The sequence below is a fragment of the Corylus avellana genome, chromosome 5, assembly GCF_965113065.1.
Source record: "Corylus avellana chromosome 5, dhCorAvel1.hap1.2, whole genome shotgun sequence".
In the NCBI taxonomy this organism is placed as follows: Eukaryota; Viridiplantae; Streptophyta; class Magnoliopsida; order Fagales; family Betulaceae; genus Corylus; species Corylus avellana.
The window spans coordinates 15,766,534-15,781,996 of NC_142494.1; the positions used below are offsets into that span (position 1 = coordinate 15,766,534).

Below are 15,463 nucleotides of genomic sequence, written 5' to 3' on the forward strand. Positions count from 1 at the left end.
TATCCCACATGGTTTAAATCTCCACCTCTACTAGCATGCTAAGCCTATATATAGAGAAGAACCTATGCTCTTAAATTACTCATCAAATTTCCTTGATAATTAATTTTCATAAAAACTCTGACAATTAATAGTTCTTGTGTTAACTCACCAAAAACAAAAGTTTAAGATTTAAAGAGCCAAGTAAGAGCCCACACTTTCTTAGTTATTGTCAGTCATTGATAAGAAGATATAGAGGTCAGGTTATTCCTAAGATATGTCATGTTCTTAGAGAAGGAAGAACGCGTTCTTGGAGAAAGAAGAAGCAAAAAGATTTTTCCCAAAGCCAGTTGTGGCTGTTGATATTCAAGTAAGTGTACTTCGTTCTTGCGATTTAATTTTAAATAGCAATTGTTCTTCACATGTTCTTCTTGGGCATGAGAATTTGAATTTTTCATTGTACAATCTCTAATTTGCATACCTATTCCCAGCAGCGCGAAGATTCGACTTTTTTGGCGAATCGGCCAAACAAAAGGGTGTACGCTCAAATAATGCACCATGACACTAACTCATCTAAAGATAGCATTCAAGGTTAGGGGTGTAAACGAGCTGAGCTTGGGCTGTCCAGGCTCGACTCGTTTATTTTTGGCTCAGGCTCGAGCTCGAGCTCGAGTCGAGCCTAACTTCGCTGCTCGAGCTCGACTTGATAGGGTTGGAACCTTGTTTGAGCTCGAGCTCGAGCCTGGGCTCAAGCTCAAGCTCGACTAAGAGGCGATCAACTGAGAGGCGATCGAGGCATACTGTGAGAGGCGAGACGGCAAGACAGCGAAAGGCAAGAGGCAAGGTGAGAGGAGAGCGTCGTTGCGTCTATGTGAAGAAGTCAGGAAGGGACGACGGCTGTGTGAGTGTGAGAAAGAGACGGCTATTAGGATTTAGGATTAGTTTTTTTTCTTAAAGATTAATTTATAGTGTGCACCTGGAATTAATCCTATGTGTGCATTTGATGGTGAAACTAGTTCCATTGATTAAATCCAACATCCAAGATTAAATTCAATTAAATTGGACGGCCACGATTAAATTCAATCAAAAATTCAAAATTCAAAATTTAGGAATTAGGAATAAAAATTGTGTTATCTAGTATTATTTAGGGTCAGTTTGATATTTCAATTTTAATAATTGCGATTTAAAATTTTTGTTTTTTCAATCGTGTTTTTTTTCTTCTTATTTTAGATTAAGTGTTTTTTAAATGATAATGTCAAACACTTTATGTCACACTCACACGTACTAATAGTCTACCATTATATATTCATATTACATATAGTATTATTTAGCTAATATATTAAAATGTTAATGCTTAACACGAGTCAAGTATATAATGTCAATATTAATATATACTGTATCTTATATGTAAACATTTATATACTTATATAGTTATATGATTGTATCATTATCTAATTTATATGGGTAATTGGTCAATGTTAATTGTTATAACTTATATACTTAGATTATATATTCTCATTATCATGATTCATGATATATGATTTAAATTCAAATTGTTAAGTTTTTACTTACCGTAAATTATGATTATAATGTATAAATTATAAGAAACACATTAGTTACTTAATTATTAATCATTTAATCTAATAGTAATACTCAAACTCTACGTAATAAATTCATGATGATCTAATAGTTATACATTCATACTTAAATTTTATGATCATATTATCTCACAATTAATATTAATATTATCTTAGATCTAAGATCATGTGGTATATCATATGTGTTTTATAAGAATAAAGTATATAATTATAATGTATTGATTAAGTAACACAATAACTTATGCAGATGTACCATATGATTATATAATGACTAATGATTATGTGATATACCGTATACGATTCCAATTTCTAAAGTATAAACTATTTAATTATAATATTTGTATTAAATGACACAATAACTTGTACGGTTGTACTATATGATTATATCATATGATAAAATGATTAATGATAATATCATATATTTCTTATTATTTACTATATATATATCTCTTATATGTTTTTATATTAATAAATACATATATATAATATATATACACACATATGCATAAATAACAAAAAAACAAAGGTATATAACATATTTGTTATTATTGAGTAAATGAGTAATGTTAGCTATATATTGTTATTTGTTACTTAATAAAAAATATACGAGCCGAGTCTAATAAGCTAGGCGAGCCTTATACGAGCTTGCTCACGAGCTTAGCCGAGTTGAGCCGAGCTTGCTTCGTTTAATATTCGAGCCAGGATTTGTGTTCATGAAACGCTTCATTTAATATTCGAGTAGAGCACAAGCCAAGCTTGCTTGCGAGACGCTTCGCTCACTTAACAGCCCTATTCAAGGTAAATCAATTATGCCACTACATGCATTCTCCAACAGTTAACTACAAAATGAGTTTAGATTCTGTTTGGAATTGCGATTTAAAAATAACGATTTTAAAACTTGTGATTTGAAAAATAGAATTTTCAAAACGTAGTTGAACATTTGGTAAAATCAAAGTTTGACCTTTAAAATCACAATTTCTCTTTTAAAATAGTGCATTTTTAAAAACACTCCCCCTCACTTGCGATTTGAAAACACATATTTTTCTACATTTTCAAATCGCAATTTTTTAAAATACACTCCTAAATGGTACTTTTTTTTTTGCGATTTTAGTTTAAAATCACACTTTTAAAATGAAAAATTATAATGCTAAATGCCCTCTTAACACTACTTCTAAAGGCTCTCTACTTCTCTTCATAATGGCCTCTTCTTCAGCAAAGGGTCCTAAATGCATTATGCTATTCCCATTTCTCAAAAATTTTCATACAAACTATCATAGAAATTCTTTTAACAGACCCATCTAACACACATGCAGTGGCACTCTAGATTGATATGTGTGGGGCTGTCAATTTTGACATGACCCGCGGACTCCAATACGAACATGACACGAAGTTACCGAGTTTGTGTTTGATATAAATGGGTTTCATAATCGGGTCAACCCATGTATGACTCGTTTAGTTTCGTTTTTGGCGGGTCAACCCACCTAACCCGTTAAAAAAATAAACCTAAAGCCTAACATAAGTTACTGCCTTCCTCCCTCTTCTCTTCAATGCCGCAGCGCACACGCATATTTTGTTTTTGCTAGCTCTTTTTGATTATCTTTTTCTTAATATGATTTTACCTTATTTGGTAAGTGATTTGGTGTTATGGGTTTAATTCCAAGAGATGTAGTTGTTATTTGAATAGACAATTAAACCTATTAGAGCATTCACATTGGTTTATGTATATTTTTATGTAAAATAGCTAATCAAAACCCATTGTATCTAATTTAGCTAATGAGTTTTAAAAAAACACATACATCCGATTATCTTTTTCCTTTTCTTTTTAATTTCTTTTTATTTTTTTATCTATATCATTTATTTATTTATTTTTTTTTTTATAAGGATTGTATTTTTCCTAAAGATCCTACTTTTCAACTGTTGTGAAAAAAAGAGATGTGAAGAGAGAAATAGTATGAAAAATTTTGGGAAAAGAGAGATGTGGAAGGTAAATAGTAAGAGAAAATTTTGGGAAAAGAGAGACGTGGATAGAGAAATAATATATTAATGAGATGAATGTGTGAACACTACTTGCTACATGTAACGGTTCACTGTTCACAACTGCAATAAAAATGTATTTTGCATTCGAGATGCATAATCCGATGTAAAATGTTTTTTAGTGTTTTACTTATCTATTTTAGATAAAAGAAAGAAATGACTAAGTACTCTTAGAAACAATTCCCAAATCATTTACCATGTAAACTTTATAGTTTGAAATTTGTTATTTGTTATGATAGAGTTGAAAATTGCTAATCTTTGAGAATGTTTTATTTTATTATTATTTTTTTGACATGTTCACACAACAGGGGGAGGGGGGATTCGAACTAGTAACATCCGCTTTATAAGACGTGGTCTCCAGCTGATTGAGCTATCCCTTGGAGACCTTTGAGAATGTTTTATTGAATGCTAATTTGTTAACAATTAAACCTATTATGTTTTTACCACAGTGTAATTTTGTGAATTCTATTGAATGCCAATGGTATTATTATTACATCACTTTTCCTTCAAATGTGTTGGGTCAAACGGGTCATTGCGCCTTGTAAGTTAAACGGGTCAGGTTGGCTCAACCCAACACGACCAATTTTTTTAGCCAGTCAAACGAGTCGTGTCGGGTTACCCAGTTATTTGTCGTGTCGTGTCCGTGTTTTAAATTTCCATTCGTTTATCTAAACGAGTCATGTTCAGGTTGAGGCTAATTGGGTTGTGTAATAGAATTTCTATAAATTGTTTTCATAAGCAATAATCAAAGGAAAACCAAAAAGATCAACTACTTTATTGTTACATTGTGGTGTAACAATAACATTTGACTAAAAAAAAGAAAAAAAGAAAAAAACAAAAGAATGCCATGAAAGTGTTAAAAAGGAAAGAGTAAAGAAAACAAAACAAAGAAGAGAGATTAGTAAGGGTGGTAATTTAATGGTCTCAAGAGAATTGAGGTTGGGCATGCACTAGACTTGGGTTCGACTTTGGTAATGGGAATCTTTTAGCCTATTAGTGTTAGCTACCTTGAGTCCTATTAATGTTCTGGTGGGGCGGGTGTTAAGTTATGACTCGATCGGTCTTAAGGGATCGCCTGCGGTTTTCACCTTTTAGGGCCTTCTTGAGCGACGTCCTGTGGGTTGGTGCTACTTGGTAATGACTAAGTAGGATAGCTACAATTAGCCTCCCTCTCTCCTTTTATTGAAAAAAAAAAAAGAGAAAAAAAAAAAAAAAAAAAAGAGAAAAAAGAAAAAAGAAAAGGCAGTAACAGCAGTAGAAGAAACCAACCGCCCAGTCCCAGAGACTGATATGCAGTGCTCAAGATCTCCCCTCTCAGCTCCTGCGTACCAATAAAAGAAACCACAAGCATTTCTCAAACCGAAAACAACACACGAAATGGCGTCACCCGCATCACCACTCCAAAAATCCCCTTCCCCTCTCCAACTCCTTTCCACCCTCAACAACCCCACAACCACCGCCACCGCCACATCCGCTCTTGAGTCCATCTCCTCCGACCCCATCCTCTCCGCCTTCCTGTCTGCTTCCTTCTCCACCACCTCCTTCTCCTCCGCCGCTCTCGCCTCCGGCTCTCCCGCCTCCACCGCTGAGAAGCTCCACGCAGCCATCCGCCTCCTCGACTCCCAGCTCCGCCACGAGGTCCTTTCCCGCCACGACGACCTCCTCTCCCAGCTCTCGTCCCTCCACCACGCTGAGCTCGCCCTCTCCACCCTCCGCTCCTCCGTCTCCTCCCTCCACTCCTCCCTCCGCAAGGCCCGCTCCGACCTCTCCGACCCTTTCCGCTCCATCCGCTCCAAAACCCTCCAGCTTTCCAACCTCCACTCGGCCTCCAACCTTCTCAACCACTCCGTCCGCGCCCTCCGCCTCTCCCGCAAGCTCCGGGATCTCGCGCCCCTCCACGACCCCGAAAAGCTCGATCTCGCCAAGGCCGCCCAGCTCCACGCCGAGATCTTGACCCTTTGCCAGGAGTACGACCTCTCCGGCATCCACGTCGTCGACGAGGAGCTCCGATTCGTCAAAGAGGCCGGGGAAAAACTCCGATCCGAAGCGATGAAGGTACTGGAAAGAGGAATGGAGGGCTTGAACCAAGCCGAGGTGGGGACCGGCTTGCAGGTTTTCTACAACTTGGGCGAGCTGAGAGGGACCGTGGAGCAGTTGGTGAATAGGTACAAGGGGATGGCGGTGAAGAGCATCGGCGCGGCGTTGGATATGAAGGCGATCACGGTGGGCTCGGGCGGGGCGTTTGGGCCGGGAGGAGTGAGGGGGAGCGGGACGCCACAGATAGGCGGAGGGGCGAAGGCGAGGGAGGCGCTGTGGCAGAGGATGGGCAGTTGCATGGATCAGTTGCATTCCATCGTGGTGGCGGTCTGGCACTTGCAGAGAGTCTTGTCCAAGAAACGAGATCCCTTTACGCACGTTTTGCTGCTTGATGAGGTTCTTCAGGTGAGAGGGGATTGCGAATTTTTGTGGGTACATTTGGTTAATTGGGTTCTGTCTTTGCCTGTTTGTTTTGCTTATATTCTGAGTAATGCCAGTAAACGAGAACTGAGAATAAAATTCCTATTTTTCTTCTTTGTTCAGCTAGGATCAGTTTTCTTTGGGGATAATTAAATTCTGTAGTTTCAATTGGTCAATGCTGTCTTATAGTTTCAATGTCATTGCAGTCTACGCAGTTACTGAGTTACAAGTTTAAGCAAACTTTTTTTGTTTTAAATGATTGGAGTGTTGATCTGCTGAGTAAGGGATTCAGTTCATAGGGATAAAGCTTCCAGGTCTGAATGGGATTTCAGAAATTCAGGAAATGGCTGCAGAGTTGTTGGGAAAGATTTATGGTAGTGGAAGTTTTATATTGTACTGATGAGAGAAGAGTAAAGGAGAGCCTGAGTATGCTTTCTTTTTGGTTTGGCAGTTAGTGGTGTTTATAAAATTTTAGCTACGGGAATTCTCAACAAACTACTAATTGGTTTTGACTGAGGTGGTCTCCCCAGTGGCTTCTTTGGCAATGCAAGTTCTATGTGATATCTTCATTTCTAAATAGTTCATAGATTCCTAAAAGTGTAGCGGGGTCTTTTGTTAATTTTGAAAGTTGATCCATATTGTTCTGCATACATAATGGCCACGGTGGGGCTTAAGATGAGGTGAATTAAGTGTTGTATATTTCCTTAATTTTTTTCTTTTTCTTTTTTGGGCTTGATAACTGACATGTTATTGGAATCCTTTAGAGTTCTAGAGGCATTATGCAAGGGGATCCGTTATCTTTCATTAGTTGGACTTATTGACAAGGCATTAAGTCAGACTCTTCCTTTGCTGAAATCAGTTCAGAGGAAGGTGGTTGTGTGTGTTTGTTTGTGTGTATATTTCTCCTATCCTGTCAGTTTTGTTTGGCTTGCTAGCCGTGAAGGTGTTAAGTACTCTCAGTGGTAGAGCAGGATTTAATTTGAGTGGGAGGCATAAAGAATTTTCAAAAGATACGGTTAAAAGTTGTTATTATGGTAACACTATAATTGTTTCTCAAATATCATTTTTTAAAAAATGAAATAAATAAACAATACTCTCTAATTGAGTTGGTGAGTTTAGATATTTGGAAGCATGATAGAGTAATTGAGTTAGAAAGTTAATTTGACTCACATGTGAAATTTATGATCTAATGGACATTTTCAGCTAAGAAATTAATTTAACTATAAATTACCGTATAAGAAATATTCTAAGAAATCAATTCCACTCTATCATACCACAAAAATAATTTTAATCCATTAAAAATAATGAATTTAAATCCTAAACTACGGAACAACTCCCATTGCATATAAAAACCAAGCATTTGACTCAATTCAAGTACAAGTTTTTGAAAAACTATTCAATTGATTGTATAGTATGATTGAAAAGAAAGTTATTGGACTCTTCAATTAATTACAATATCAAGTTTTATGTAAATAAAAAATCCTTAACTTGATATCTGATCTTAGTGGGTACAATTAGATAAATACCTAAACTTTTTTAAAAATTTTAACTAATGTAGGTTTTTCTAATATTTCAGTGGTGGCAATTGCCCCCACTCAAATGTATGTGGTTCTGCCCCTGATTACTCTTTGGAAAGGTGAAGCTGGAAGATGTTTGTGTTTAGCTAATTGATGGCCATCTGCTATCTTTATTCTTGCAGCTACTCCATAATGGCGGTATATATTTTAAGACATCCAATAGCATATAACTGCTGGTCTGCCAGTTGCTCGTCCTAATTAGGTCAAGGATGTGGAAGTAAATATGGTAAAAGAGAAGATTCTAGAATTAGTGTCATCGGCAATGGGGTCTAAGTCCATTCCGTGTACTCTTCCTTCTTGGAACTCATTGAGGAGTTGTTTTTCTTTGCATCAACTCTCAGGCTCTTCATGTAGAGGAGAATAATGCAGGGCTAGTTGATGTTTTGACAATTTGAAGGAATCTTGGACATGAAAAATTTCTTGGCAGGAGTTCCTTCTTGGAATTAATTAACATTTGGATTTGCAGGAATTAGTGTTCAATATAGGCTGCAGATCTGTATTTTTCAAGGAGCCTTTTGGGACTGTCTTCTAGAAGCTGTTTTTAAATTTCATGCAAGCAAAAGTTATAATTCAGGAAGAAAAATTATTTAGTATAAATTTCCATTGTGAACTGCGTGAAAGTGTGCTAGACAATTAGTTGTGTACCCTCTTTGTATCCACTCTTATTTACATTTTCTGTTTCTTTATTGGGTTTTTAGCAAAAGTTTGCAGCATATTAGTATCTGTTTGTTTGCTTTTAGGGCTTTCAAGCAAATTTTGTTAGTGTTTCTTTTGTTCTTATTTTTCTTTTACATTTTGTAAGTCTATCACTGTACAGTACTTCTCTTTACATTCCTGTTAGCTTCCTGCTTATCACCTTATATATCCCATACTTCTGTTTTAAGCTTCTTGCAAGCCCTCCTTTTTTTTCCACTGTTTTTTCTTTTCTTCAGTAGCAGTTATGGGATAGTTAGCAGAAAGCTCTTTAGCTAAGAATCTGTGTCTCTAGCTTGTCTTTTTTTTCAACTTTGTCTGGCATTATTTTGGCAATGTTATTAAAGTTACAATCTCATATGAGAGTGTATCAGTTTAACATGGTGCATAAATCTCAAGGTTCATACTTTTCAAAAAAAAAAAAAAATGTCAAGGTTCATGAAGTTCTTGTGTCAATATGATAAGAGAAGGGTATGGTTATTGGATAGGCTTCTGGCATACATACAGCTTGAGTTTGTATACTGCAAATGCATCCAGCAATGAAATAGTGAAAAAAGTACCTAGCATGTTAAGTTGTCTCAGATAATCTCCTAATCTCTCTCTATTTTGCGTTTATATTAGAGTTAGTAAGAATTCTTGTTTGACATGCTACTGCCTTTTCCATGTATGTTATGGGAGGGGGAAAAGACATTAATGGTAAATGTATCATTTACCCCTGGTTGGGGAATTATATAATTTAGACATTATGTATGTCTGTAAATGGAATGGATATAAACTCAATCGGGATATACTGGAACCTGGTCTATACATGTTTGCCAACAAGCAGTGTATCATTCTTTCAATTTCATTATGTTTCGTGATGATATTCAGTTAGAGGAGCGGGAGCCCTATACCCCAAAGGTAAAAGGAAAGAGGGAACTCAAGAATTTAGAATGCTCCATCAATTATGAGGCTAGAGGGAGACTTTCTCAAGAGAGGTGCCAGCGCCAGCGGGGTTGTGTTGGGACAAAAAACGCACTTTCCTTTTCTCCAAAGGTGCATTAGGGGCTTTGGGTTTTTAGGGCTGGTGTTGGGCTAGTGTAGGCTTTAGTCTTTGGGTCTTTTTCTTTGGTTTTACCGTGTGGCTGTGGCTACTTGTTGGGTTTTTGGGTTGGGTCTTCTTGGGTTTTGTCTTTGGGTTGTAAGTTGGGTTACCTATGTATACTTTTTGTGTACCTAGAGGCGCATTGCGCTTTTTTTGATATATACAATATTACTTATAAAAAATAAAAAAAAATCTTTATCTCGCAGAAATTCAAAACTGAAATAAATTAAAACCTAGTCATGACAAAACCTTTTTCTTTTATTTTTTTTTTTTATTTTTATTTTTTTAAAAATTGAATTGTTGAACTAGGAACACATCTTGTTGAAGCAGATTTTTGCATGGCCGAACTGGACAACGGTCTCCTGCAAAACAAGGAGAAAGTATACTAGAGTGATGCCGGCCCAGAGAGAAGCCTTCGATGCTTAAGTTAGTAAAGTATTTTGAGAGAAAAATGTAATGGAAATAGTTTTTAGGGTTGTATAGGAATACATGTTTTCTAGGGATGATGACACTTTAATGTGAGGCTCCGTGGAGGTGGTCCCCAGTGGAGTGCTTGATTGCTTGCCATGTGGTGGGCTTGCAGCTGTGCTATAGCTGTCTTAGGGCAGGCGACTCTTAAAGCTTTATACCTTTCTAGTGAGTGTGCCTTTTTGTTAATTGGGCCCCATGTTATTTTTTCCCTCATCACATCTCATTAAGAATTATTAACAAATCACACATGAAATAATAATCTGAATTACACCCCACAGCTCTCAAAATTTATCTAAGCAAAAAGAATTAGATATCATAAACTGTTATGTGGAGTGAGAAAGGAGAGTTTCATGTAATAGGGATGCAGAAAATGGACGACAAATAATGAAAAGAGATCAGTTATGAGAATAAAACATCAAAAGATTAAGGCTTCTAAATTACTTATCAAAAAAAATAAAAAATAAAGATAAGGCTTCTAAGTTGCATGATCCATGACAATTGTTGGATATCGTCTGGAATTAGAAAAGTAGTTTGAGCAAGGTGCAGTAGAATTGAATCACCAGCTCCTAGATATTTGGAAGATTTCTAAGTCCTAACTACAGTTATACCAGTGATTTTTGTACTGTTACACCATCAATGATGTAACTTTTGACGTAACACATTTTTGTATTGTTTATTATATTTTTGTACTGCTACCAGATCAGTTTGGTTGATTTTCCGTGTTCAGTTTGTTGATCTATGGATCTATGAAATTCTCTACCATATTTAGATCATGTAGTGGTTATTATACTTGTTGAATGGTGTTGAATGTGTAAATCAAATAGGGAGTCAGTTGACCACTTGCCACTTCACTGTACTATTGCAAGAGAATTTTGGTCTTTTATCTTCTCTTTATTTGGGATTCAGTGTCTGATGCCTAGCAAGGTTCTTGATTTGTACTACTTTTGGAAAGGTATGTCCTAAAAGGTTGTTGATTTGTACTTCTGTTGGAAAGGGTATGCTCAGGCAGCATAAGAGTAATATGATCTGAACACAGTCCCTCTTTGTCTTATGTGGACTATAAATCCCATCCATCAAGAGGCAACTCCCTGTAAAGATAATTCATCTTGTTCCTGGCTTTGCTGAACGTCAAACCAGTCATTAACTGTCTTTTGTTCTTAGTCTCTCATTTCTGTTCATTTTTTCATTTTTGGAGTGATCAATATGCACCATATAACTACAACTAACTTCTGAAGTAGTAATATCTATTTTGGGTTTTGGTTTCTGATATATGATTTGATCTTTTGCATGTCTGAGATGTGTTCCTTTTTGACTTGTGCTAAGATCTTCCATAAGAAATGTAATTTGACAGTGTTAATGTGCTTGGTAGTCCTTTGCTTGCTATTAATTTTCTATAATTCCAGGATGAATTACTTTCCTTTTGCTTAGATTAGCTGTTACTTGTGTAGGAAGGCGATTCCATGTTAACAGATCGAGTCTGGGAGGCAATTGTGAAGGCTTTTTCAAGCCAAATGAAGTCTGCTTTCACTGCATCAAGTTTTGTGAAAGAGATATTTACTATGGGGTATCCCAAACTCTTCTCCATGATAGAGAACCTTCTTGAAAGAATTTCGCATGATACTGACGTCAAAGGCGTTTTACCAGCTATCAGTTCAGAGGGCAGAGATCAAATGGTTGCGGCTGTTGAAATATTCCAGACATCATTCTTGGCTCTTTGCTTGAGTCGCCTATCGGATCTTGTGAATTCCATATTTCCTGTGTCCAGCCGTGGAAGTGTTCCCTCCAAAGAACAGATCTCAAAGATTATATCACGCATTCAGGAAGAGATCGAAGCTGTTCAGTTGGACGGGCATTTGACCCTTCTTGTCTTGCATGAAATTGGCAAGGCTTTGATCCTGCTTGCACAACGTGCTGAGTACCAGGTAGTTCTTTTGTTTACTTGTGGAAAACAGATATTACTAATGGAAGTAGATGTTTTTCTAATGGGTAGTATTGTGCATGTACTTGTGAAGTTTGTGTCTCACATTGATAAAGTATAAAGAAAAATAGTAGTTAATATACATAAGTAGATCCAAGTCCATTAGCTTAAGTTTTTGGGTTAGAAGTTGTATCCTAATATGTATATTAATTTAGTCTTTGTTGACTCCCTTGGTGTTTCTCTCTCCAACAATTAGTGTCAGAGCTTATGGTTAGCTTACACTGCTGCTGATACGAGTGTCTTGGTTTGACTTCGGTCAAAAGAGTGTCGTTTCTCTTGGAGTATGCATAACGCTTTGTACGAGGGGGAGTTTGGGTTAATGTGGAAGAAACTCACAAGTGAGGGGAGATTTGTTGTGCATCTACTTGTGAAGTTTGTGTCCCACATTGATAAAGTATAAAAAAAAAAAGAGTAGTTAATATACATCAGTGGACTCAAGTTCATTAGCTTAAGCTTTTAGGCTAGAAGTGGTGTCCTAATATTTATATTAATTTACTCTTTGTTGACTTACTTGGTGTTTCTCTCCCCAACAAGTAGGATTCCTGATGTTTCATTTTCATTTGGGGAATTCATTAAGGATAAGAGCCGCTAAATATTTGGATTCATGTGTTAAAAAAGAAGTGTGTTTGGCATAATCATGTTGATATTTAGGTGGCTGTTCTGTTGTGCCTTACGTGGACTACTTGGAAATAGGGTAATAGTTGGACTTTTGAGGGGATGGAACGTATGGTTTTATTTCTTAAAAACTGTTTTGAGAGGACTGCATGGTGGGGTGTCTGCTCTTACAGCTTTGTATTCTAGTTCTTTTTTTATTTCATTGATTGTTTGAATTTCAGATTGCAAGTCGTTATGGGACTTTCTTGTACACTCACTCTGTATTAGATTGTATTATTTTGGCAATAAAATTTAATTACTTATATATAAAAAAAAAATGACATGGTAAAATAATGCACCTATGCATTACTAATAGGTTGTGCGTGCTGGAAATTTTATATTACAAGTTTCATTTTTCTTTTTGGTCCTCCTGATTTACAAGGTTTTTTTTTTATTTTATTATTTTTTATGTTTATTAAAAGAAGAACTAATTTTGTGATCTTGTACCTCTTTAATTGCTGCCATATGAACTTATAGCCATCTTCAATTTACAGATGTTGACTTGAAAATCGTGTGCCATTTTTTATTTTTTATGTTTATTAAAAGAACTAATTTTGTGATCTTGTAGCTCTTTAATTGCTGCCATATGAACTTATATCCATCTTCAATTTATAGATGTTGACTTGAAAATCATTTGCCAGCAACTCAAGTTTTGCTTTTTGTCATCATGCTAATTGAATTCACTGAGTTGTTCATATGGGAAAGACCAAATGACCCTGATATCTTATAATTTGCCTGCCTGTAAGTGCGAATTACTTTAGCTGCTCAGCATTTTGTTTATGATGCATACACTTAAATATCCTGTCAAACGGCAAAACAGTCTGAAACTGAGAAAACTATCATTTTTTAGCTCATTTTCTTCAAAATAACCCTCCTCTGCCCCCCACCCACCCCCCTCAAAACTAGTGTAAATATGTGTATTGAGGAGTAAAACATCGAGATATGATGCCAGCCTATATGCTCTTGGATATGGGTCATGTTCAGGGAAGGAACTAAAAATTTAATTTTTTATTTATTTTTTTATTTTTTTAATTTTTTTTTTAGCAAATTTAATTTTGAAGTTTTTTTGCCCCCCACCCCACCCCCCCCAACATCATTCCTATGGAACTATGGTTTTGACAAATAAACTCATAGGACTATAATTTATTTATTTTTTTGTGTGTGTGAATGATATATGAAAATTTTACTGGTTATATTAAATTTTAGAAACTTATGCAGAACATCTTTGTGTATAAGTCAACTTCAATAGTGTCTGAATTTTGTTCATAAATGAATACATTCCGACAGATATCCACTGGTCCTGAAGCGCGTCAAGTAAGTGGTCCAGCAACTGCCGCCCAACTCAAGAACTTCACATTATGTCAACATCTACAAGAAATTCATACACGCATATCATCAATGGTTACAGGACTTCCCAGCATTGCTGCAGATGTGTTGTCTCCCTCGTTAGGTGCAGTATATGGGGTTGCCTGTGACTCGGTGACATCCTTGTTCCAAGCAATGCTTGAACGGCTTGAGTCTTGCATCTTGCAAATTCATGACCAAAAGTTTGGTGCGCTTGGAATGGATGCTGCAATGGACAACAGTGCATCACCTTACATGGAGGAGTTGCAGAAGTGCATTCTTCACTTCCGTAGTGAGTTCCTATCTAGGCTGCTGCCTTCCGCAACAAATGCTAGGGCTGTAGGGACGGAAACCATTTGCACTCGCCTTGTTAGGAATATGGCTTCACGGGTCCTAATATTCTTTATCAGGCATGCTTCTCTTGTTAGACCCCTTTCAGAATCAGGCAAGCTTAGGATGGCCAGAGACATGGCTGAGCTGGAGTTAGCTGTGGGTCAGAATTTGTTCCCAGTGGAGCAACTTGGTGCACCATACCGAGCCCTTCGAGCATTCCGACCCCTTATTTTCTTAGAAACATCTCAACTGGGAGATTCTCCTCTTCTTCAAGATTTGCCACTAAGTGTAATACTTCACCATCTTTACTCCAGAGGCCCTGACGCATTGCAGTCGCCACTGCAAAGAAACAAACTTGCACCTCTGCAGTATTCCTTGTGGCTAGATTCTCAAGGTGAGGATCAGATCTGGAAAGGTATCAAGGCAACTCTGGATGATTATGCTGCAAATGTTAGGGTCAGAGGAGACAAGGAGTTTAGCCCTGTATATCCTCTTATGCTTCGATTAGGATCGTCTATGACCAGGAATACTCCAGCGTCCCAAAAGCCTTGATATATAGTATACCTATTTTAAAATCATTCTCAAACCAGAAATGGTGTTCGCCAGGTTTTTGCTTTTAGGTTAGATGTTGCAGTTGGAAATTGTTGCCGAAACTTCACAAAAGACCATTCTGGTTCAGGTGGCAACTTTGAGGTACACAAATTTTTAGCCAACCCTTTTGTTTTTTGTTTTTTGTTTTTTTTTTTTTTTTTTTTTGTTTCTTATTTTGATTTCTTTTACAGCATAACTTACACTCTGTTTTGCCATTCTTAATTAAGTATTTTATTTTATTTTTAGTAGGTTCATACTTGATGGCTGGATCCGCAGAATGGCTGCATAGAATTCTTTTGTATCTAGTCTAGAATATTTTTCGAGTTTGGTTATTGTATTCATTGTTTCACCTACATGTCATCCTTCCATTTGTGGTCATAATGTTCCCTAATTTTTGTGTAAAATATAAAAGTGTTCTTTATTTTTTTTTTCCTGTTTCTATTTCACCAGTTTCTTTTATCATCATACTATTACAGAAACTTTGTGACAGATCTCATGTAATAGTTACACTAAGGACATTCTTTTTTAAATAAAAACGAACATCTTCAACATTCTGATCGTGGGATGTTGCTGCATCAGTTCGCTTTATATTTTCCGATGCAAATCATTTTCTCACATCTGCTCATGAATAGGATAATTGAAAAGAGTAATGTTACACACTTCCGACGTGGTA

At 36.5% G+C, this 15,463-nt stretch overlaps 1 protein-coding gene across 2 annotated transcripts; it reads left to right on the forward strand.

The window, feature by feature from the left end:
- The first annotated feature begins 4,883 nt into the window (after nucleotides 1–4,883).
- On the forward strand, nucleotides 4,884–15,216 carry LOC132183334 (Golgi transport complex protein-like protein). 2 transcript variants are annotated; one of them, XM_059596745.2, is made up of 4 exons: nucleotides 4,884–6,050; nucleotides 11,339–11,812; nucleotides 13,810–14,892; nucleotides 15,037–15,216. In XM_059596745.2, the coding sequence occupies exons 1-3, from the start codon at nucleotides 4,986–4,988 to the stop codon at nucleotides 14,749–14,751; spliced, it is 2,481 nt and encodes an 826-aa protein (XP_059452728.2). In that variant the 5' UTR covers nucleotides 4,884–4,985; the 3' UTR covers nucleotides 14,752–14,892; nucleotides 15,037–15,216. The 2 variants fall into 2 exon arrangements, with proteins under 2 accessions (XP_059452728.2, XP_088373158.1); XM_088517032.1 differs by having other exon boundaries at nucleotides 15,040–15,216.
- The last annotated feature ends 247 nt before the right edge of the window (nucleotides 15,217–15,463 follow it).